Here is a 24,737-nt window from a genome sequence, read left to right as displayed (position 1 = left end):
CTCTAATAAGAATGGTTCAAGGCGGAGGACGTTTTTATATCTCAATGGATATTGAGGAGACCCATCTGCATTTCTTGAAAAAAGTATTTTCATATAAATTATTGTTACAACCTGGGATTTTGATCAGTTTAACTAGAAACTTTTAATTATAAATCAAACACCATTTAAAAATTCCAAAACCTGAAATGTCAATAGCTTGTAAGTATTTATATCCTTCATACTGTTGTTGAATGAACCAAGTCTTCGCCCAGATCTTCTTGCAGTATTGCCAGGATAGATAGAGAGTGACGATGGAGACCCTTCTTTAGGTCTCCTGTCCGATGTCGTTAACATCTGTCCTGTGTCTAGGCCACTCGAGAACATCCATTTTCTTCATTTAAACCACACCATTGCTCTTCTGGCAGTGTTCTTTGTTCTACTCAAAGACAAACTTCCTCGCCAGTTTAAGCTTTTTATGCAGAGGGGAGCAGGTTTTTCTCCAGGATCTGTCTGTATTATTTAGAATTTATCTTACCATTAATCCTAGCCTGATTGCCAGTAGCTTCAGCTACACACAACATAATGCTTCTATTGCAACATATTACAGTGGGGACAGTGTTACCTGGCTGATACACGATCTAAGATGTATGCCACTCATAACACTTAAAATTCAAGCCAAAAAATCTCAACTTCAGCCTCATTAGAAGCCGTGTCTTTACAGTGTCTTCCAGGAATCATTTGGCAAATTATTTAGGAGCTAATATATTTTATATGTCTTCAGCCTGGGTCTCTTACTTGCCTGCCACTCTTCCATAAAGGCATATATTTGTGCAATGCCTTGGAGATTGATTAGTCATCGACATCTTATCTTCTCCAAATGCATTCTCTGACTTCTCTGACCAAGTGCTGTTTTAAGTTTAGAGTGGCAGCCTGACCTTGACTGTGTGGCTGTAGCTTCACAGTTTTCCACTTCTGTGTGATGGGCTGCACTGAGCTCCGAGGTTTGATCGATGTCTTTGAGATGGTCTTGCACCCTTCTGCAGATCTGTGTTTCTCTATAATTATACCCCGACTTGATTTAAATGCTCTTTGCTTTGGTTTTCGTTTTGGAACATCTGTACTATATTGTTGGACCTCACCAGGAGAAGATGTATTTATCCTCATAAATTGATTGAGAACAGCAGATTCATCCATTTGCAATGCAGGTACAAAGTGGGAGAGCTGGTAAAGTAATGCACATGGAGCCTTGATTTTACAAAGGGTATGAATACACACGATAGCACAATTCTGATTTTTCCTTTTTAACAAATTATTGAAAGGTTTACAGTTTTGTTTTTTGATGTACACTGTTCTGTAGATCAGGTGAAAAAAAATTTTCATTAATGCATTGTAATTTTAAATATGACACAATACAATTTTAAAATATTTGGGTGGCAAAATATGTTTCATTGCGCTTTATTTGTAGCTTTGCAAACAATTGTATTGTTTGACCCGTAGCCTAACCCAACCTGCACGTTTTGTTATCCAAGAATGCGGGTGGATTAACAGATTAGCCTCACCTGTCATTCACTTTGTAGTTGTTTTAAGTTACTTCAGTTTATACGTACGGAAAGCTAAGACACAAGCAACTGCCATTTTAAAAAAAAATAACATCATCTCAGAAAAAAATAGAGAGTATCGTAACACCCTGCTATTCCACTTGAATGATGCCCCCATTAGAGAAGGGAGTCAGGCTAGAGATGTCCTACCACAACAGCTTTGAAAAGTATAAATTAGTACTGAAATGTAGACTTACTAACTAGGTATTGCAAACATTTGCACTTTTTAGTTAGAAATATTTAAAGAGAAAAATTATTTTGAAATCCCAAAGGCCTTTTTAATGATGCTTTACATGCGGAGTTATTGTTTGCATTTAGATTGGGATGTAAATTGAAGGTAGATAAATTGCAGTGGCAACAAATTGAAAAATCAGAGCTATGTGTTATTTATCAGGGGTTCGTGTGGCAGAACTAATAAAGAAGATTAGTCTGCCAATGAAATTGTTGCTTTAAACAGGCATTATAGTACCAGTTTATGTGATATCTAACGTGCATCTGGAAACGTGATTATCAGCTCTGCCATATGTGAGTGCAAATAGGAAATCTGCTCCGAGAAACAAAACGTTGAATATGCACAAGTCAGTGTCATGAAAGCAGAAGTTGTCAATGAAAGGAGCTATATAAAATATGGTCTGATTATTAAAATTTATAATTATGGTTTAATTTTGCTTAATGCATACAGTATGATCTGAGTTGTGATTTCTTTTAGTTACTTTCTCTTTGAAAAAGTTCCGGATCTATTTGGTAATTATCATACCAACAAACAGCTGAAGTTATTTTGTGACCTTACACCATCCTTATGTGTATATAATGTGTATAATCTTTACATTTATTTAGTGCTTATCGTACTACTCAAAGCACTTCACATAGTGAATGGGGAGCCACTTCAATCACTAGTAATGTGCAGCATCTACCAGGATGATGCAACAGCAGCCATTTTTGCATCAGCATGCTCACCACACATTAGCTGTTAGGTGGTGAAGGTGTGAGAGATAGACAGGTCATGATTAGGGGGCCAGAATGACAAGGCCGTGATGAGCAATTCAGCCAGAACATTGCGATAAACCCTACTCTTTACGAAGAATAGCCAGGGACCATAAAGAGTCTGGGCTTTGATTTTGCACCTCGGTCAAAGGATGGTGTCTTTTTTACACATTGAGACCACAGAGTAAGCGCCCCCTGCTGGTCCTCGCTAAAACCTCTTCCAGCAGCAACCCAAGTTTTTCCTGATTGGTCTCCCATCAAAGTATTGGCCGGGTCTGAACGCGCTTAGCTTCTTGTGGATAATCAGTTCTGAATTGCATGTGGTATGGCCGCTGTTCCCTATACAAGCCCACACCCTTTGCCTCATCTGGACCAGATATTGCACAGTTGCTGTCTAGGGGCATACAGACAAAATAGACTATTTGGAAGCCAAAATTTTGACCCTGGGGGTCCCAGTGTTTTTTACTGTGTGCTAAAGTTTGCACAGTAGTGCCACCTGCTGGCAGGCCCACCGCCAGGGGGGCACAAAAGGGGGCCCCTTCACACTTGATTTTTTTTATGCTGATGTTGTGCGCGTAGATATATATTTGAAAATTATTCAAGTTACATGTAATAGTAAATTTTAATCATTTAGCTTACAACAATACAAGTGAGTGTTTTAATAGCCTCACGCGCCACGCAAGTAGATATCGTGCTCGTGTCGTGTGAAACACGCTTGTCAAAGGGGGCCGGCAGCGGCACGCTTCTCAAAGACAAAGGAGAGCCGACGCCGATATCCTTTAGCTTGACGCTGAGTGGTATGTGTGCTGTACTACAGGGTACGTGGATAATGGATTGACTTCGCCGCTGTAATTGAACACTTCTGTTTCACACACACAGGCGCTGTTCTCTCTCAGACAACAGTGATATTGTTGTGCACTATCGTGGATGTTGACGTGTATGGTGTAGTAGAAGTCCGTCTCAGTAGTTTGATAATTCATTCGCTTGGGTGTTTATTGTTGCTTTTAAAGCGGTGACGAGTGTGCGTTGGTTTTGTGTGTATCACTAAAGATTCCGGATTTTTTGAAAACTTTGAAGTTTGATACAGCAAGTTACCATACTGATTGTACACCAAGCAGATAACCCTAACCGTTAGTATATATTAAAATGTTCAGATGTTACTCCATTTCATTGCAGTATTGCCAGGATTGATAGAGAGTGACGATGGAGACCCTTCTTTAGGTCTCATGTCCGATGTCGTTAACATCTGTCCTGTGTCTAGGCCACTCGAGAACATCCATTTTCTTCATTTAAACCACACCATTGGTATAATTGTACCGTTACACGTTAGATAATACACAGGCCTATCTCATTAATGTATTGTTTCAATTCCGCTACGAGCTTCCGTTAGCACTGGCTTTCCTTCTCGCAGTCAAACTTTGATGTGCGAGAAGGCTTAACTCATCAAGTATGGTATTCATAAATGCAGCTTTGTCGCTGTCTGATAAACTACATTTCGATCATTTTGTATACGTATTTGAAGGTTTTGGCATGTGGGGACCCGGGGGAAGGCAGAGGGGCCCACACGTACCCAGTTGTCTGGGACCCAAATATTTCTGGCGGCGGGCCTGCTGGTGGTGTAAAGCAGATAAAATTTCCAAACAGACTGAAACCAGACTAGCAAACGAAATGACCAGAATTTAACATTATTTAACCAGGCAACGCTATATGTTGCTTATATGTACTGGAAAATAAAAAGGAGTATGGTGTGTTTTTGCAGGTGGGTGTTGGGTGAGGCTTGATCAATGTGAAAGTGCAGCTCAAAACAAAGAAGAATCAAAAGGTTGATATTTAACTTTATCAGCTACTCTTCATCATTTAAGCACTATGAAATCTCCACCTTGAAGTAAGAGGCTGAGTCAGACATTACAACCCGGCAAGGAGTTAACATCAATCCTGGAATCCAGTCAGACCTGAAAAGAGCAAATTCTCATCTCATGAGAGCAGTGACATTAATAGAGAAGCAGGATGGATTACAGGTGGGACAGCTAGCAATAACAACAGGATCACCATTTAAAAACCACATAAACCCTTGCTTTCTTCCTTAACCTATTCTACAAATGTATTCGAAGAATGCCCGCTACTTTGGGTAGTGACTAGTAAGCTACTGTATATTTCTGCTTCTTGGTTACCTTTTTGATCCGTACAGCACATTTTTTTCCTGTCATTGAGTCTAACATGCAGTCTTATGACAATACAATAAACTATGAAAGTTTATACTTTTATGTAAAGATGGTGGCACATACACCGATCATCAGCTAGGTAGCTACATGTGGTTAGCAGCCTCTGGTTTGAATGACTTTCTTCTTTGATGTGTTGTTGGTTAGTTATGTCTTGCTATGTGACGCACTCTGTCTTTATCATTTTGAAAATGCATTTGAGTTCTTTCTCACACACTTTAACTTAATTTAATAAAGCGACTTTAAAGATCTGAATCTTAATGGTGCAATTTTTTTTGAAGAGGACACAATAAAAACACATGTATAGGAATGCAAAAAAAAATCTGTGAATATGTTTTTGTGTTACAAATGGCAAGACACAGTTTGTTTCAACCAGTAATTGTCTACAGATGCCCCACGTTTTCTTGACATTAGTACTTTGCTTTTTAATAGTTGTTAATTGCTAATACTGAAGCACTCTGGGTCTTTCCCTGGTAAAGTAGTTCTTCCTGGAGGAAAGTAAATATATAAATAAATCTGTTTTGATCATATGCTACACTCTGTATCCTAGCAACAAGACAAAATGAATTATGTTCACTGCAGGGAAAGTAAACCCCAAATTTCAAAAAAGATGGAATTTGCAAAGAGAATTTTGCTTGTGTTTTATAATTTTTGTCTCTGCATCTCCAGCAATAAGAGAGCCCAATATCTTTATACTGAAAATAAAGAGTTAGGAAATGTACCTTCAAAATAACTACATTATAGTTTTCTCAACATTATATACTGTATGTTCTAAATACATAATTGAATATGGCTGTCTTTTATTGAGAAGTGCCGGAGCATTTGGTTCCTCTAAAAGCTTTTTGAAAAATGTGGGTCAAGCCTGTCAGAAGTTAGGATATCTGCAAAATTAAAATTTTAAAGATAAAGTTATTTGTAAGCAGGATGTGCTGGAATGCAGAGGTCATAGTTAAATTTCTAAAAACCAGCTGCAGCTTAACTACACAACCTCATCTAAATGTCGGGCGTAGCTGGGGAAGCCGTCCATGCTCATTAAAGTAAACCTACGGGTGTTTGAACCTTAATATGTGACTCATTTATTTGCTGTACCTGACACTCAACCTACACAGCAATGGTTTTAGGCAAGCCGTGTGTAATAGCAGCTAGGGCAATGGACTATAAATCACAAGGTTACTGATTCATCCTCCACCTCTAACTAACTTTGCCACCTTCAGGGAGTCATTTACCTTGCTTGTGCTCCAAATTAAAAAAATCTGGACGTGAGTGTCAGTTACCCAAACTATTCTAGAACATTTCAGAAATTATTTACCACTCTGATGCTGGTCTTTCTGATCATAAAATAGGTCATTACAATAGAAATTGTTTAGAAGAATTCAGAATTAATTACAGAATTATAGTATTTGAGGGTTCCTCTAGAGCTGGGTGGGCAAAGTCATTCCTGGAGGGCCGCAGTGGCTGCAGCTTTTTTGTTCCAACTCAGTTGCTTAATAAGAAGCACTTATTGCTCAAGTAACACTTCTGCTTCATTTTAGTTGTCTCAGACATTAAGATTTTGAACCCATATTGCTTATTTTAGTCTTAAACAGCTGTTTTCTTGGTTTTTAATGGCTCCTTATTAGCAATAAGATGCAAATGACAAAAGAAACCAGCATTTATCCTTTCAGCTTGTTACCATTTACACCTGTGTGTATTTATTGTGCACTATTCGGTTTAATTCAATATTTGGAAAAAAGTGAAGGATTGAGTCCATTTTAGACTTCAAATCATTGGGATGATATCCTTAGAAAGGAAAAAAAAAAATGTAGGATATGAGAATGGCCTGAAATGGTAGAGTTAAAGCACTAACAAGCCATGCAATTTAATTATTGGCAAGGATTGTTTTCTAATTAAGCAACTGGGTTGGAGCAAAAACCTGCAGCCACTGTGGCCATTCAGGACTGACTTTACCCACCCCTGCTCTAGAGCAGTATTTCTCATTCTCGGTCCTAGGGGCACACTGTGGCTGCAGGTTTTTGTTCCAACCAACTTCTGTTTTTAATTGGACTCCTGGGATAATTAAGTGATGTGTTATTTCCCAAGATCTGTGTTTTGGAAACAATATAGAATTAGAAAACTATCCATCCATCCATCCATTATATAACCCGCTATATCCTAACTACAGGGTCACGGGGGTCTGCTGGAGCCAATAGAAAATATATATACAGTAATCCTCCTCGATCGCGGGGGTTGCGTTCCAGAACCCCCCGCGATAGATGAAAATCCGAGAAGTAGAAACCATATGTTTGTATGGTTATTTTTATATATTTTAAGCCCTTATAAACTCTCCCACACTGTTAACATTATTAGAGCCCTCTAGACATGAACTAACACCCTTTAGTCAAAAGTTTAAACTGTGCTCCATGACAAGACAGAGATGACAGTTCTTTCTCACAATTAAAAGAAAGCAAATTGATCATCTTCTCTTCAGGAGCAGAGAATTTCAGAGAGAGAGAGAGAGAAAAGCAAACAATCAAAAAATCAATACGTGCTTTTGGGCTTTTAAGTATGCCGAAGTACCGCGATAAAGCAGCATTTTTTTGGAGGAGCATCCGTATCCTCTGTGCAAACAGCCTCTGTGCAAACTGCCCCTCTGCTCACACCCCCTCCATCAGGCGCAGAGAAATTTAGGGAGAGTGAGAGAAAGAGAGAGAGAGAAAAGCAAACAATCAAGCACCGCGCGGGAAGCATATCGTATATCATTGAGGAGTTTTATTTTATATGTAATACATGCTGTGATTGGGTAGCTTCTAAGCCATCCACCAATAGCGTCCCTTGTATAAAATCAACTGGGCAAACAAACTGATGAAGCGTGTAGCATAAATTAAAAGACCCATTGTCCGCAGAAATCCGCGATTCAGCGAAAAATCAGTGATATATATTTATATATGCTTACATTTAAAATCTTCGATGGACTGAAGCTGCGAAAGTCGAAGCGCGATATAGCGAGGGATCACTGTATATATATATATATACAGTATATATATATATATATATATATATATATATATATATATATATATATATATATATATATATACATTATATTAAAATGTGCCAAGCAGTTATATGGGAATAATGTATTTTTTTCGTTTTAACAATATTTTCATCTTGATTTTCATTCTACTTTTCCAGGTGTTCTAATTGTTTAATGAATCCATTATTTACTAATTAGTGGGTCTGACTCTAAAGTAGTCGCAGCCTTTGATTATTCTGTGTTGTTTGTCAGCATGTCTGCTTTGCTCATTTTTAATTGTCATTAATAAGATACAACGAAGGGGAAAAACTACACAGAAAAAGAGCAAAATATAATGAAATCAACAAAAGAGAGTTGAGCATTTAAATCTATAGGAAAAGCAGAAATATTTCTAAATGTCTTACAAATGTAAACATCACACAGCTTTGCTCTTCTTAATGTCGAATAAAAGAAAAATAATACCAGCTAATTAAATGAGATCAGTGCTATCAGGTGTTGTCACTGATTAGTAATCTGGTTGGAGCAAAAACCTGCAGCCACAGTGGGCCACAGGACCGAGTTTGGGAAACACTGCTCTAGACCAGAGGTGGGCAATGTCGGTCCTGGAGAGCCACAGTGGCTACAGGTTTTCATTCCAACCCAATTGCTTAATTAGAAACCAATCCTTTCCGATCTCAGACCTTATTTCATTTTATGGCTTGTTAGTCTGCAATGTAAGGTTCTTATATCGTAGATTTTTTTTCCTTTCCAAGGATATCATCAAAATGATTTGAAGCCTAAAGCATATAATTTTCTGTCTGTCACATTTTCTATTAAGTTTTTTAATAAATCAAACAGTGCATGATGAGCACACAGAGATGTAAATCAAAACAAGCTGGATGGTGAACTGCTGACTGCATTGTCATTTACATCTTGTTAAGCCATTTAAACAGTGAATGTAGCTGTTTAAAATTGAAATAAGCAATTAAGGATGGGGAACCTTAGCAAGTGAGACCACTAAAATGAAGCATCAAAATGTCACTTAAGCAATAAGTGCTTCATCGGCAGTAATTGACTTCTCATTAAGAAGGTGGGTTGGAACAAAAACCTGCAGCCACTGCGGCTCTCCAGGACCGACATTTCCCATCCCTGCTCTAAAGTGTCTCTTTCTCTTTCACGATTTGGTTCAAAAAATAATCAGCACATTGTCATCTCATAACAGGCTTAAGTTTTGAGTTTGGTATTTTTCCGTCCAGCCATTTTAGCTCTACACACAGACACACACACACACACACCCATCATCGAGATATCGATGTTTTAGGTGTCAGGGGATCCTAAAATGTCAAGATCCATCGAAAACCGGAGATCAAAATTTTTGATGAATCTAAAGCTGTGTGTCCTCCCCCATAGATGATTGGTTATAGTGGGGAGGGCGCAAAGCAAAAATTGTATACATAAAAAAATGTAACAAAGCCTGTGCTTGTAAGTGTCCTTGAGTAAGATAAGCAATATAAGCAGATAAGCAATAATGGATTTAATAGTTGCATGGTACATCTTTATATTTACCAGACTAACAGACTAAGTGAAACTTTTCAGTCAGTGTGGGTGATTAAAAGACCAGCCATGGAGTATGCAGTCCTTTTTTGCCTTTACACACTTGGCTGCACTGCCTTTTCTGACAGAAGCAGGGTAACTTGTGTTATATTCATGTACTGCCTTTACACACTTTGAAAACGAAATTAGGCGACACACATTAAAACACGATGTTTCTGTGTAAAAAAAAAAAAGAAGTGAAATTGCCACGCCAATTATACTGTCAGTAAAAAAGTAAAATTCTTCTGTTTGTTTCACATCCCATCCCTTGTGTTTATCTAATAAAAACCCTCCACATTGCTATGTTTTCATTTTAAAAGGTCGTCTTTAAATAAAATGATCTCTGTCCACTCTTTCATGTTCACACCATTTACAAAAGTATTCTTGTCCATTACAAAGTGCCAGACAACACATATAACATAATTGTCTACCCACACTGGGCATACGCACAACATAGTCATCTTAAGCACTACAATTTGGCACGATTTTAAACCCAATATGCAGTCACCAGCTGATTCGGTTCGAATGTCATTTTTATCGCCCATCATTTCACGTGCAGTATGATGAGAGTGGTTGCACCTTTCGATTGCATCTCACCATTGGACAGTTGCGTGAGCAGAAGAATTTCTGTCATTTCACAATTTATAATCTTCAGTGTCACAAACCGTTTTTCTGATGTTGCCATCAAATTTCCCAAAATTCATTGTGCAACAACCACAGGGAGTGTGCATTGTACACGTATAGTCTAAGCACTCATGCATTGGCATGTCAAAAGAACTGAAAATGCTTGTGCATTCTGAGCACATCATGCATAACTGGTGACTCTGTCGTGCAGTGTGAGTAGTCACTTGACTACGATTTCAAATGGCACAAAACATAATATAGATGCATATAGGTAAGCAGTAACTCTGCGATGTTGGGAATATGTTTGTTTTTTTTTTTTTGTCAAGGATGACCAGTCATGGAATGAGATATTGTAATTAGCAAGATCCAATCAGTGAAGAGCCACTTAATAAGTAAGCATGAACCAACCAGAGCGCGATGGAGTCTGCATTTTCAAAAGTCTCTAGCTCTGGGGAGCATTTTCAGAAGTATCTGTTATCATTGGCAGGGATGCCAGATGTGTGGTTCTCATGGCAAATCGGGGAACTTTTGAAAGTGTTGGCAGATAAAAATTTTGATTTGGCGGTGTGTGGGTTTTTTTTTACTATTTTTAAAGGTTATTTGTAGCTTCCCAAACAGCTAAACCCCAACTCGACATTGATAGTGGCAAAACACAGCCGCCAAATCCCTCCCAGACCTCAACATTGTCATTCATTGGGCTGGTCACAGCACCATTAGGCAAGTTTTTCAGTTGTCATTGGGATTAAAAATTGAAAATGGAGACAAATGAGTGTGTGTTTCAAAAAAAATGTAATAGTGTGGACGGGGCTTTAGTCTGTATGCACAAATTCTGCCACCTCCCTGCCTAATTCTTTCTTTCTTTCAAGTTCATGATGTAAAAATTCAGAAATATTTAGTTCTCATTAAGAATGGTAAATTTGCATGTAATCTTAGGGTGATGCAAATTCATATTCTGTAACCAGAATAAGTACCACATAATACAGAAAGTACAATTTAGTCACAAAAAGCTTGGACATACATGACGCATCTGATTCCTACCTGTTCACTGAATTTGTGAAAGCTGTGCAAAAGGCTAAAGTACCAATAATACACAAATCAAAGCATCTGCTAATGTATACTGCTAATTTTAAAGGGATGTTTTCACAAATGCTGATTTTGGGATTGCAGTGATTGCAAGTTGCAAGCTGAATTGCTTTGTGAGCTCACTCGGCAGCTGTCTGCCAAAAAGCTGACACAGGGCACACGCAAATGATGTGTTGTGTGTATAATCAGGCGCAGTCTGCCCACCCCTTTCATTAGCTTTGTAAGCATTTCAAGCAAGGCACCATAATCTGCAGCCATTTCACTTGCTCCACTTCGCACGGATGAGGTTTAAATGATTCACCAGTTTTAAATCTTATTTTACTCATTCTTTTTTATGTATATCTGCACATTCCTTGTGTTCAATGTTAATTCTTTTATTTTGATGTGAGATACATACTAGTATTTACATTTGCTAGAACTTTTGTTATTTTTACATTTGTACATTATACGGCTCCAACAAGCACAGTTTAAACAGAGACCTGGCCATAAACCTATTTCAGCAATATATGAAATATTTACACGACAAATGGAAAATATTTTTTTGTATATTTGAAATCAACTTTTTCTGATGAACAAGTTTAAAAGACCTTTCTGATTGTATGCATCCACACTCCTAAGGAATAAGAGAGTTTTATTTTTAGCAGCACAAGTGCCAAATTATAGCTGTCCAAATCAAAATAATCCCTCTGTGCATTCAAGTTTCCAATGGCACAAGGCGCTTGCTTTTCACATCAAACAGACATTTTTTTCACTGAATGGCATTTGCTTACATTTATACGAGCTATCGTGTCTTAGTCTGAAGTGCATTGTTGCAGCGATATAGTGTGTTATTAGCTTTAAATAACTGAGGGTTATTCGTCTGTGAAAGCATTTTTGAAAACTGTTTTGTTGTGAAAATATTTTTATAGAATCTCTCAGCTTTTGTCATACTTTTGCCAAGTGTTAAAGTAAACTAAATGTAAATACAGACACTTAAGAATGTGGAGCGACTAAGGAAAGATATTTTCTAAACCTACCTTTTGCCTAAGGGTTACTGCCACAACATTATCTATAACTAAGTATAATACACAAGTGCCTGTCTTACTGTAAGCAATTTGACAGATGTTACTTTCAGTGTCATTTACTTATTTATACTACAGTATATACCATGGATAAGCAAATTATAGGAGTGATGGATGGAAAGAGTGTAATGTTTTGACCTTGGACTAAATATTACCGAAATTCACTTGGTTCTGTCTTAATGTCCATGTTAATATTATACTGATCAATTTGTGTATCATATTAATTTTTATTTTGTCCTATTAATTGATCCATCTGTCCCTTTCCTGATCCCAATTTATCAAACTCCAGGGTGTGGGGAGACAGAGTCTTATTTCATCAACATCATCATACACAGAGCAGAAGAGCAACTCCTTCACAGTCACAGGTTATACTTACACACACACACACACACGTGTGAATAGAATATGTACAGTCATCCATTAGTCTAACCTTATTGGAGGGAGAAGGAAACCCAGAGTACTCAAAACAGCCACCCAGACACGGAGTGAAATATGATAAGTTTGAGCAGACAGTGATTAGTGAAGGATTCAAATCCAGTCTCTTGGACGTGTGAGGCCGCAGTACTAACCATTCTGAAACTATGCCACTCCACTTCATTTAATTCAAAAAATTTTCACAAACATGTATACGGTGTACAAAATATTATATATTATAAAAAATAAAAAGAAAGAAGCAGTACTAGAAATAAAAGTGCTTGAAATTCAAATCAATTCATCTTATTCTTAATAAGTGCACTTGCATATATATGCCCGGTGCATTATATAATAAGCTAGCTGTGTTACCCGACTTTATCCTGGAAATTTGCTGTTAGTTAATTGGATATATCAAAAATACCATGTAATTCACTAAATACAACCTGTATACTATATATATATATATATATATATATATATATATATATATATATATATATATATATATATATATATATATATATATATATATACTAATAAAAGGCAAAGCCCTCACTCACTCACTCGTCACTAATTCTCCAACTTCCCATGTAGGTAGAAGGCTGAAATTTGGCAGGCTTATTCCTTACAGCTTACTTACAAAAGTTAAGCAGGTTTCATTTCGAAATTCTACACGTAATGGTCATAACGGTCGACAATGTCCGCCATGTTGAACTTTCTTATTTATGGCCCCATCTTCACGAAATGTGGTAGGCAGCTTCCCTGTGCTAACCGAAACCGATGTACGTACTTATTTCGATGGTATGACGCCACTGTTGGCCGCCATATTGAACTTTTCAACGGTCTTTGTTACTTATGGGCCCATCTTCAAGAAATTTGGTACGCGGGTTCCCAACGCTAACTGAAACCTACTTACATACATATATATACGTCCATAGCCTACAGCTCGGTCACCGTGTGAGGCACCGTTGGGTCCCCCATCCCAACGCCTCCCACGTTGTTGGCTGCCTGCCTATATAAGGCCGTCCGTCGCTCCAGTTTCTACATTCCCTTCCTTGCTTCGCCACGGGATTCACGTCTCCCTGCTGATAACTACAGCCTTTTTATTTAATCCACGGCTTCTCCTCTGTTTTATTGTTCATTTATTACGATTATAGTTATTGTGTAGGTATTTTAGACTTACTTTACATTGTTCAGGTACCCATTTCTTTTATCATTCCAACCGTACCCGCATTAACATGTCTATCGAGGTGATCACCATCGATCAAAGATCTGTCACTTACCGAGTGGTTTCCATGCCCGGAGATGGCACCTACCTTTCCATTCTCTTTGTTACATATTGCACGGCCATATCAGGCTCACTCTTGATATCCGGAGGAACATTGTGTCTTATGTATTGAATGACTGGGACAGGTTCAAAGTGTGGACTGATGATGGTACAGGAGATAATTATACTACACCGGAGCACTATAAGAGTGAAATGCTTAAACCTTTCACCTATGGATCTGCATGCGAGTTGATGGCTGCCGCTGAATTGTTTGGTTGTCGCTTTCAAGTGTACCGTAATGGCCAAATATTTTACACCTTTCGACAACTGCCAATGCCTCTTAAACAACTTAGATTCACAGGTGACGATTTGAGTAGTGGACACTTTGATGTTTATAAATGTTTAAACTCTTAAAAGCTGGATGTGAAGTTATCGATGAAACCGGTTGTATACTTATAACGCTTGACAGATACTGAATGTCTCTTCAACACGTCCTACAAATACTGTCGTAATTGAAACAAACCATGAAACTCAAACCGATTACGACAGCAGCAATCCAAGCTGTGAGATTTGAAACAAGATTACTGTTCACATGGCCAACTGTATGTTGCATGCTCAAGAGTAAGCTCAGCGCCCAGCTTGGTCATATTACAACCGGAGGGCCGAACTGACAACGTGGTATACAAAGAGATCCTTAACAAATAATTATTGGTATATTTTCCCTCAGTTTAAAAAGGTTTAATTATTTTCTTAATAAAAGTTTTAAGGCAATACTTCGCCGCTGCGAAGCGCGGGTATTTTGCTAGTATATATATATATATATATATATATATATAGTGGGGAACAGCCCGGACACAAACAGGTATACATGATCTTATAGCACCACACACGTTTATTTACACTAATATTTAATATTTTATATAATATTTTGCCCCCTGCTCACTTTGCTCGCCAACCCCCCTGTGCTGCACTTCGCGCCAACCACTCGCGTATGTGGATTTCACTTTCACCAAACGACAAATCTTTTAATTCTCGCAGAAAAGGCCTCTTCATTGGGAAGAAATATTATTTTTCCCTGATGGCAACACAAATTAGACGATCTACAAATCTCCGACTTAAAGTTTAAAGCAAAACAATATCACAGAGTAATAATTTCCGTGTGTTAGCGCTAATGTGATCTTTACTATCAGTTTTTTGAGACTTTCAAATTTTAGTACTTTCATAATCTCTAACCTGCTCTGCATGAGTATTGTGCCAACATTTTTGAATTTTTAGGACATTCTACTTTGTCTTCTACTCTTTGTCTTTTATTTCCGACCCCACTTGGAGCTGAGAGCACAGGAACTGTGTCAGACAATAGCATTCACACGAATGAGAAGTGATTGGACCGTGGGTGTTGTTCCAACAACACCACCTTAAAGTTTGATAAATTCTGAAAAGAATGATACCAAACATATATATGTAGGTTTTAAAATAAGCCCGATTTAAAGTGTGACAAATAACATCACATAAAATCATTACACAAAATCGTTACACTATTAGGCTTAGGATTTTATATAGAGAGAGTAGATATATATATACTATGGGGTTCACCCCCTGCTCGCTTCACTCGCCAACCCCCCTTGCCTGTGCTACACACCAGCCACTTTGCATCTCTGCCGCTCATGTTGTGAAGAGGGGGGCTGAACGCACAGCAAGGAGACGCGGTTGCTTCTCTGAAATCCCGAAATTAAACGGTGATACAATGGGAAACAAATAGTTTTTTTTTTTTACCTCCTCTTTGCTCGATCAGCCTCTGGCTTGCTATTGCTGCCGTGCTGTGTGCTCTGCATCTTGCGTGGTGCTTTAAACATTTAAAAGCTTGTACAGCAGCTGTCCTACTCTTTGTCTTTAATTTTCCAACCCCTGGGTGGGGTTAAATCTCTTGGCACAAAGTCTTGTCTCGCAGGACTTGAGTTCTTGATATTTTTTAGTTTGTAATTTAAAAATGGAGTAAGAATCTGAAAATCTAACAACATCACATTAAAGTTTGATGAAGTCTGAAAAGAATCATGACAAACATATATATGTAGGTTTTAAAATAAGCCTGATTTAAAGCGTGACAAAAAAGGGACATAAAATTGTAGCTTTTAGGCTTGGTATTTTATATATAGAGAGCAGATATATATATCAACAGCAAATTATTTTATTATCAACAAATAAAAAATGGGTTGGCTAATTTTCTTTTTTTCTTTAGCCTCATCAAACCTAAATGAAATTTGTCAAACAAATGTGATCATGTATGTTTTTTCCTGTCCAGGACGCCACCCCTTCTTCAGTCATCCATCCACCCCATTGGTTAGTGCTGCTGCTTGAATGGCTCCTTTATTTGCATAATGTCTCAGTGCAATGCATAATATTAATAAATATTAACAAATAAAAAAAAGTGGGTTGGCTAATTTATTTTTCTATAACACCACCATTTTTGAGATTTTGGTGTATTTAGTTTTTCTGCTGTGGGGGGCTTTCCTCTAAATATTGATATACAGTATCAAAATGTCCTTTCTTACCAAATACTTACTGCCTTAGATGTGCAATCCTGCCCAATGTCATCTTTTTAATCCAATAGGAAGTTGAATTTTCGTTGATGGGTGAGTGAATGAGTGAGTCAGTCAGCTTTGCACTATCTATATACAGATTGCAAATGTTGTATGAGAAAAGAGAATTGAAACATAAAAATAAAACATAACATCAAATACATCATGCAAAATATATTATTAATGTACACAATGTCCTTATACTATAGACAGAAAGTGTGCCAAATGTAGTATAATGCAGTAGGTATGATATTTGACCATTTCCTTTTTAAATGAAGAATAGCAAAATAATCTGTGCTGTGATTTCTCTTGGCTTATGGTTCCTGGGGTCAAAAAATATTCTCAACCCTTCTAATCTTGGAATTCATATGGATGGCATTTGTCAGACTGAAGCAGTGGCAACAGTTACTGGTGGGGTAGATTGAATACTATAACGTGTCACTCATATTATTACAGATGTTTTAAGAATAGATCTCTGTCATTTTTTTGTTTGTTCTTTGAACATGTGTCACAGCCCTCTAAATGGCCTCTCTATTTTGCGTGGTTGCATTATCATACCACACAGCGATGCCAACAGTGAGAACATTCTCTCTGTTTCCACTGTTGCTTAATTGTTGCTGAAGTCTGTGGCTCTGTATACAACTCATGAGGTCTACACTGTGATGCTTTGTATGGGTGACATTAAAGGCTACGCAATGGGCTTACCATCCCATTGTCAGATCTGCCACCTAATTCCCGTATTCAATCTATTTATTATTTTTGATTAGTAGGTTCATAATCGAAAATCACACATTTAATTGGCACATTTAATGATGTGGTTGTATCATAAATTCTAATGGTGTTTCCTTTCAAGCATGTTTGTTAAAATTAACAGACACAGCAAAAACGTGGACAGTAAACTCATTGTTTTAAAACTGGTATTTCATTGTTTACTCAAAAAATGTGCAGTGCTTTTAAAACTAATAACAAGTAAGTATTATAGTAACAGCACTCACAATTGCTGCCTGTATAATAAGCCACCATGAATTACACCCTGCCTTTACAACTTATAATAGATTAAAAAATAAACTGCTGAGGAGGCAAAGTGCTTATCACTTGTTAATTATATATTGCTGGTACAAAAAAAGGACAAAACCACAAAACTTTCCAAAATGTAAACACTTGTAAAAAATTAAAAAATGCACGTAATAAGCAAAAATGATGTTAATAAACTTTAATAATAAATAAACAAATTACCTAGGAACAGAGGCAGGACATAAGCTAATTTGAAAATGTACAGCAATCAGGCAACAATTTACTTTGTTTTTTAAACAAACAATGCAATAATGAAGAAAAACAAGACTAACAAGTTTAATAAACTGAAAGAAAACTTAACTAACTAGGACGAAGCAAATTTCAAAAAACAAATTCTGCAAATGCAATGCTCTATGCTATAATTATTGCTAAGCAGGAATTTCATCAAAGCAGAAGTTCAGAGCCAAAAGGGCAGTAGCATATTTTCCCATAGGCTAAAGACAAGTCAAAAAACACAAAATCTAAAGAGAATAACACAACGAGACCTGTCTAGAGACCACCGTAGATGAACTGGTCTGAGGTAGTGACACAGCTGTGGCCAGGCCAGCTCTTGAATCTCCTTCAGTTGACGGTGAAACCAACGGTGCAGCAGCACCTGACAGGAAAGGTTAGCTAGAAACTCTGACCCCAAAGGCTCCAAACTAAAATGGGAGTAATTAACAGAAATAAAGAAGGGAAAAATGGACTCAACAAAAATGAGACCTGATGTTAGGCAGCAAATGGGTCAGGCAGCTTAAAAAATACCATAAGCTGTAATGATATTTATGTGATCCTGTATTGTGTGTTCGGAGACTGAAAATATTACAGTGCAGTATGACATGCTCAGGCAGTGACCCAACGGGTTTCTGTAAATGACTTGTCTCTTTGGCCATTCATGATCTGGTTTGAATGTAGTAACTGTTTGGCATTTTGTATGTAAATTGCTGTATCCAGCAGGGGGCGATAGCTCCCTTGTTGGAATGAGTTATTTTGTAATTGTGGCGTGTTACATAACCTGAATCTATATAGATATGATATTGAAAGGTGATACCCCTCCCTTAGTGAGTGATATGGCAGTAAGAAATCACATAGGAGAAATAACGTAGCTTTCTTTAATATTGGTTTACGCTGCATACCAGATGAAGGAAGCATGACAAGAACCCAGTTCGGGAGTGAGGGCCCGATGTATGGAGTCTGCCATTTCCATTGCTGCGTTGGAAGGATTTTCAGGATCGGATGACGTTATCTCCCATCCGTCCGTCAGCTTCAAAGGTGTGCCGGGCAATGTTCCAAGGCTTTATACTCTTTCTTCATGTCCAGGCCACCACTTCAGTGAATCATGCCATTCCAAACAAGACAAAGAGGATACCGTTTCATGCTGACTTTGACAGACAAAAATAGTATATAATGCCCATTTTGCAGTTGTCCCTGTCTTGTCTTCTAATGCTTGCCTAGCAATTCTAAATGATAAGCCCCTGTGCTAAATCTGGCTTTGTGTTAGCTGTGCATGTGAGTAGAAAGAAAAGTAGATTTATAAAATATTTGTACAGACCACAGTGACATATTAAACATATACACTTATTACAATTGCACTAGTTGTCAGTGATGTAGTGCATGAATGAATTGGGTATTAGTCACTTTTAACATATATGGTTAAAAACTCTGTCCTAAAAACGTTGTTCATTATTTGTTTTCAAAATAATCAGTTTTATGGATGATTTGTAAGATCAGGATACATTACAGTTGTAACTCCACCTCAAGATAAAATGATGGGCTCAGAATCACAGAGTCAGTCTGATATGGGACATCACTAGCAGTCTTGTAGTTTGATACTAAACAACACTTTGCCCCTGTAAGGTGTTGTGTAATGCTTACATTGAAATCAGTATCTTTTTTTTTTAGTAAGAATAATTTCCCCTGATTTCTATTTGATACTTTTGAATGTAGTGTAGTGTAACATTCTGCACCGTATGGAACAGTCAGTCAGTCATTCATTTTCTAACCCACTCTGTCCTGAACAGGATTGCAGGGCTCTGCTGGAGCCTAACCTAGCTAGCATGGGACAGGAGAGGGCGCCGGTCCATCGCAGTGAAAACACACACATGTCTTTGAACTGTGGGTGGAAACCCATGCAGACACGGGGAGAACATTGAAACCAATTCTTGCTTGGCCATTTTAGGACATCTGCAGTCATGGTTTTCTTCTGGCTCCTTCCCTGGCTATAGTTTTGTTAATTTTTACCAATTTATTTTTTGCTGTTTTCTAAATGATCTGTTTTTTGGCAAATTAAGTGTTTTGTAGTAATTATTAATTAGCTTTTCATTGCATTTTTTCTTTTGTTTAAATTCTCTAAACTATCAGTTCTGTCAAGCAGGTCTGGGCCAGGGAGCTCTGTCATGTAGGACAGTGTTCCTCAGACTAAGATGCCATCTTCTGGCGTTTATGTCGTTCCCAACCTGAAGAGGTGTGGTTTAGTTGAGCAGGGGCATGACTGAGGTACTTTCCTTGGGAGGCTTCTCAGAGCTATGGAGGAGAAAAGAGATGGTATTCTTAGCTTTGGCACCCTCTCTTGGCCTGGCAGGTAATTTATTGCATAACTTGTCTGAGTCTGGAGGATCCTCAGGGCCCTATGCATGACACATTCAAATACATGAATTGCTAGTTTGTCACAGATTCCACAAATGAAGTGCATTCTGGTGTCTTTCTTGAAAACACTTCCACTTAACTTTAATCTGTCTTAGAGCGCAAGATTCAATATTTTAAGCTTTTTTTCATTAAATGTTTTGATATATTTTGTAATAGGGCGGCACGGTGGCGCAGTGGTAGCGCTGCTGCCTCGCAGTTAGGAGACCCGGGTTCACTTCCCGGGTCCTCCCTGCGTGGAGTTTGCATGTTCTCCCCGTGTCTGCGTGGGTTTGCTCCGGCGCTCCGGTTTCCTCCCACAATCCAAAGACATGCAGGTTAGGTGGATTGGCGATTCTAAATTGGCCCTAGTGTGTGCTTGGTGTGTTCTTCAGTGGGTTGGCACCCTACCCAGGATTGGTCCCTGCCTTGTGCCCTGTGTTGGCTGGGATTGGCTCCAGCAGACCCCCGTGACCCTGTATTTGGATTCAGCGGGTTAGAAAATGGATGGATGGGTGGATATTTTGTAATGTGCAAGACCTTTTCTATTCAAAAATAAAGAGTTTCAGTTTCCAGATCTATTAGAGCAGAACATACGTTTTTGCTGAGAGGTGTGCTTGGTTGCTATTCTCAGAGATTTTTGTGCCCTAGCATATTGTGGAGTTTGATCATTTACTTCCTAATTGTTATAATCTTTACTAACCTTTAAAAATTGTTTGAAGAATGCTATGATGTTGTCCACATAGTTTTCTAAAATCGCCTAAATACTTTTAAGAGTTAGCTTTGTTTAGCTCAGTATTTTCTCGACTTGTACTGACAACACTTTTTTATTTTGCCTGACAATAACAGTTTGTGCTTCTCTGCATTAATAATAATAATAATAATAATAATAATAAATATTATTTATATAGTGCCTTTGCCATGCTCAGAGGGAAAGGGTTTGCCCAGTTTTGCCAACTATTAAGATCTTTCTGAATAGCTTTGCTGCCCCCTCATTTTTGACCATTTCTCAAATTTTGCTATCCTCTGTAAATTTCAGAAGGTTTCTTTTTATATACAGTATCTGAATTTATGTCATTAATATAAAGGAAAATACGGTAACAGTCCTCGTACAGGTAAATGTTAAAAATAGTGCACGTAAAGAAAACCACAAACACCCTTTGGAAGGTTATGAGATGTTTCTTCATTGTATAGGAGGGCTCTTGTTAATCCTTGTGTACCTCACTGACGGTAATTCAAATACATTATGATGTCTCACTCTCAAGGATTTACCGCAGCTGGCCATTCCTTTGATTTGCCTTTTATGTAAGACATATGGGCCTTTCAAGTGTAGCTCGGCATCTCTTTTCAGATGGTGTGTAACTTCTTGTTACCAGTAAAGATGGGCATTTCCTGCCGTGGCAGAACATCTTTGATCTAAGTGCTGATACCATTTAACATCATAGTTTCAGTTTTTTACTTAATTCCCGTGTGAAGCTGAAACAGGAAAAAAAAAAAGCAAGAACTCATGGAAGGTCAGTGCAGAGAAACTGTAAAAACTGCTTTTATATGTTACTTTGACAGTAACTGTGGTTTCTATTTCCGCGCACAGCTTGGGTTCTGTTGTTTAGATTTCAGGCAGCTGCTTTTGTGTCCTTCCCAGGGCGTACAGTGGAGTTCATAGGCCAGTTTTGATTTGGAGGGTCTATTATTGCATTAGGCAGTTGTTGTTTTCTTCAACACACTTCATAGTGTGTGCCACTTAAGTAAACGTAAGCCATTCCTTCCCATACAGAACCAGTAATATCTGCGCCTTTGGATTCTTCTTCTTCTTCAATGAGCAAAACTATTTTAAACGCACTTTTTTCATCTTTAAAATTCTAGAGATGTTCCTCAACAGAGCGTATTAGTTTTATTGGCAGAGTGGGTCCGGATGTTGAGCGATCAAGGAACAATTTTTTCTTTGTTCTTGAAAGCAATCCTTCACAAAGTAATTGTGGGACACTGACCAAAAAGCGGCATTTTAAAGAAAGAAAGCAAGCACAATCTTTGTACGTCTACCCAGAGGGCATATTTGTTAGACTTCACCCTACATACGTATAATGCTAGTGGCATCTGTCCATTAACAAAACCCAATTACTGGATCACTTGGTGAAGAGTAACTGCTAAGATAAATGATGTTGACTTTTTAAAATCACCCGCTAGTGTAGTTATAAAGCTAAAATTTCAGGGAGTGTCGCGCTTAATGAACAGTGCAACTGGTAAAAGTCCGACTGCGGCTGTCCGACTTCAGGGTGTTTGTTTCATATTTTCAGAGCAGATGATTAGCTTCCTTTTTTATTCCGACTGATCTCTCTGCTACTTAATTGTCTGAATTCTTTTGGTTACATTGCATTCAGCTCTCCTTATTGCTTTAGTTACAAATAAAATATATTAAATGTGAGTAAGTTGTGCTGCAGGGAATGGATTGGCCGGGTCTGAAATTATTCCGAATGCTTTGGGGACAGTGACTAACCCCTCTTGTGTTTGTCCCCCTGCAGGTTGAGGATTACGAAGCTGATGAGCTCAACTACCGAGGTGGGTTGCGGATCTCCTTTGGGATGCAGTTAATGAGTGCCACCACAAAGATTGAGAAAGCCCTACCTGATATTTCATGGCCGTATTTGCTGCTCCATGGAACAGGAGATAAACTTTGTGATATCAAAGGGTCGCAGCTCTTTTTCGAAAAATCGCAGAGTGTGGACAAAACTCTAAAGGTACCTCAGTCATTTTTCTTTAATACTGTATAGTGCAAAGTCAATATTGTTACATCTTGCTTTTTCAATTGACAGTTTTATTAATGTTTTTTTTTAAATATTTATAAACCACTAGCTCAATTATATAATCAGTGTTTAGTTTGCATTGTAGATCTGTAATTAGCCAGGCAGATGCTTACTTGTTAATTTCACAGTTTTCATTTGAGCTTACAATCAGAATTCTGAGGGTTCATTAATTTGTAATTAAAACTATTCAATGCAAGTCCTTGATACATGTGGCAAATCTGATCCCCGACCCATTTTAAAGGTCATTTAGTCCACATCCATTTCGTAGGAGTAGCGGTTTCCTCCTTTTAGCTCTTGTAGCGCTTCAGGGATAATGTATGGTGTCTCTGTGAAGTGAAGTGTGTTACATATTCATCAACTAAAGTAATTATCATATGGGATGAATTAACCTATCATTTTCCTGGAAGTGTGATGAAAGCAAACCTACCTAAGGTAGCTTTTTATGTTGATTTGCTTTTCTTAAAAATCAAAGCAGCTTCATGTCTGTTTTGTTTCACTGGCCCCAGAGACAGAAGGTCATTAAACCGTGTCAAGCAACCTTCACTTTTTTGTCTTGCGTCACAAGTGCATAAAGTTCATCCATGGTCTGCCTGCCAGTGTTAAAAAGGCAGCAAATGGGATACAGTCAGAAGTGAATAAAGGCAGCACAACATAAAGGACGGCAATTACGTTATTCCAAAAAAGGAAAGTTCCTTCTAAATTATTCATCTAAATATATGTTTTGTTCTGCTGAACAAACATCTGCCAGCAATGCATTTCTGTCTTAAAAATGATCTTCTATCCATTTTCTGCTCTGCTACCCCATTCAGGGTCAAAAGATTAAAAATGGTTACATTCTTTAAGTTACTTCCTAATTTAAGATTGTATGTGTGAGGTTTTACTTTATCATTTTATACTCTATTTAGCGTTCTTGGCTTTGCACAACATAAATTAGGCATTTTTGTTGACATTCTGAAAAGTGTTTTTCAGATTTCACTAAACAAAACCAGATTGTACTGTAATAATGGCAAAAACTGATTCAAAATCTTAATGAAATTATTCGGCAGTGAGCAGTCATCCTACTCCAGCCAAGCCAGTTTTTACATAATCAGAAATGTTCATTCTAGTGTAGCAAAATGTTTTGTAATCCATTCAGTCTCTTCCATTTAGGCAACATCTGTCATCATTTGTTAGGCATGTGACAGCACTAACCTTTTGATTTCATCATTTATGGGTAGTTGAAGCCAGTTTTATCTTGGTAGAAAGGTGAAGGTCTCAGGAATGTTGATCTGCTCAGGTCCCATAAACATCTTAACACTGCTCTTAGAAAAGAAAAAAATCAACAATTTCGGAAATGTCTGCTATTACACAATGAGAGCAGCAACAAGCCATGGAATTAAAGAACGGGTTGAATTAACGAAGACACTGCGCCTAATTAAGCAACTGGTTGGAGTGAAAACGGTTGGAGGTTGAGGCCCTGACTTAGTTGGTCTTCTGTTGGCTCACTGTTTTTATCTTGGTAGAGAAATATATTACTTTACTTTCCCCTTTTGTATTATTAATATGTAGCCTTTGTCAGAATGCCTCAAATCTCCCAGACTTACCACCGTTTATAAGGTATTATAGTATATAACTTCTCCCCACCTTCCCTTCTACATCTATAACCTCAGGCAATTAGGTATGTAAAAGACAAGCAGGATCAATGTATTATTGCTAATATTCATAAATAATAACAATATGCAAATTACATTTGAATATTGGCAATCGTACAGCCTGATAAATGTTGATGTGTATATATATTTATATATATACACATAATTTATATTTGTACAGCAACATTACTGTATCTTCATTTATTCATTCTACCCTTTTATTCTATTAAATGATTTGCC

The 24,737-nt window shown here is 37.8% G+C and overlaps 1 protein-coding gene across 3 annotated transcripts in view; it reads left to right on the top strand.

Annotated features, from left to right (window-relative positions):
• Window positions 1–24,737, top strand: part of mgll (monoglyceride lipase) — a 201,934-nt gene that overhangs the window by 142,745 nt on the left and 34,452 nt on the right. For all 3 annotated transcript variants that reach the window (XM_039771022.1, XM_039771020.1, XM_039771021.1), the window contains exon 7: window positions 22,585–22,800. In XM_039771022.1, the coding sequence (XP_039626956.1) occupies window positions 22,585–22,800 (216 nt within the window). The remainder of the gene's footprint in view (window positions 1–22,584; window positions 22,801–24,737) is intronic.

Source organism: Polypterus senegalus, chromosome 12, assembly GCF_016835505.1.
Source record: "Polypterus senegalus isolate Bchr_013 chromosome 12, ASM1683550v1, whole genome shotgun sequence".
NCBI classification, from domain to species: Eukaryota; Metazoa; Chordata; class Cladistia; order Polypteriformes; family Polypteridae; genus Polypterus; species Polypterus senegalus.
Note: the sequence above shows the minus strand (reverse complement) of the source record. Positions and strands in the feature narration are given on the sequence as shown.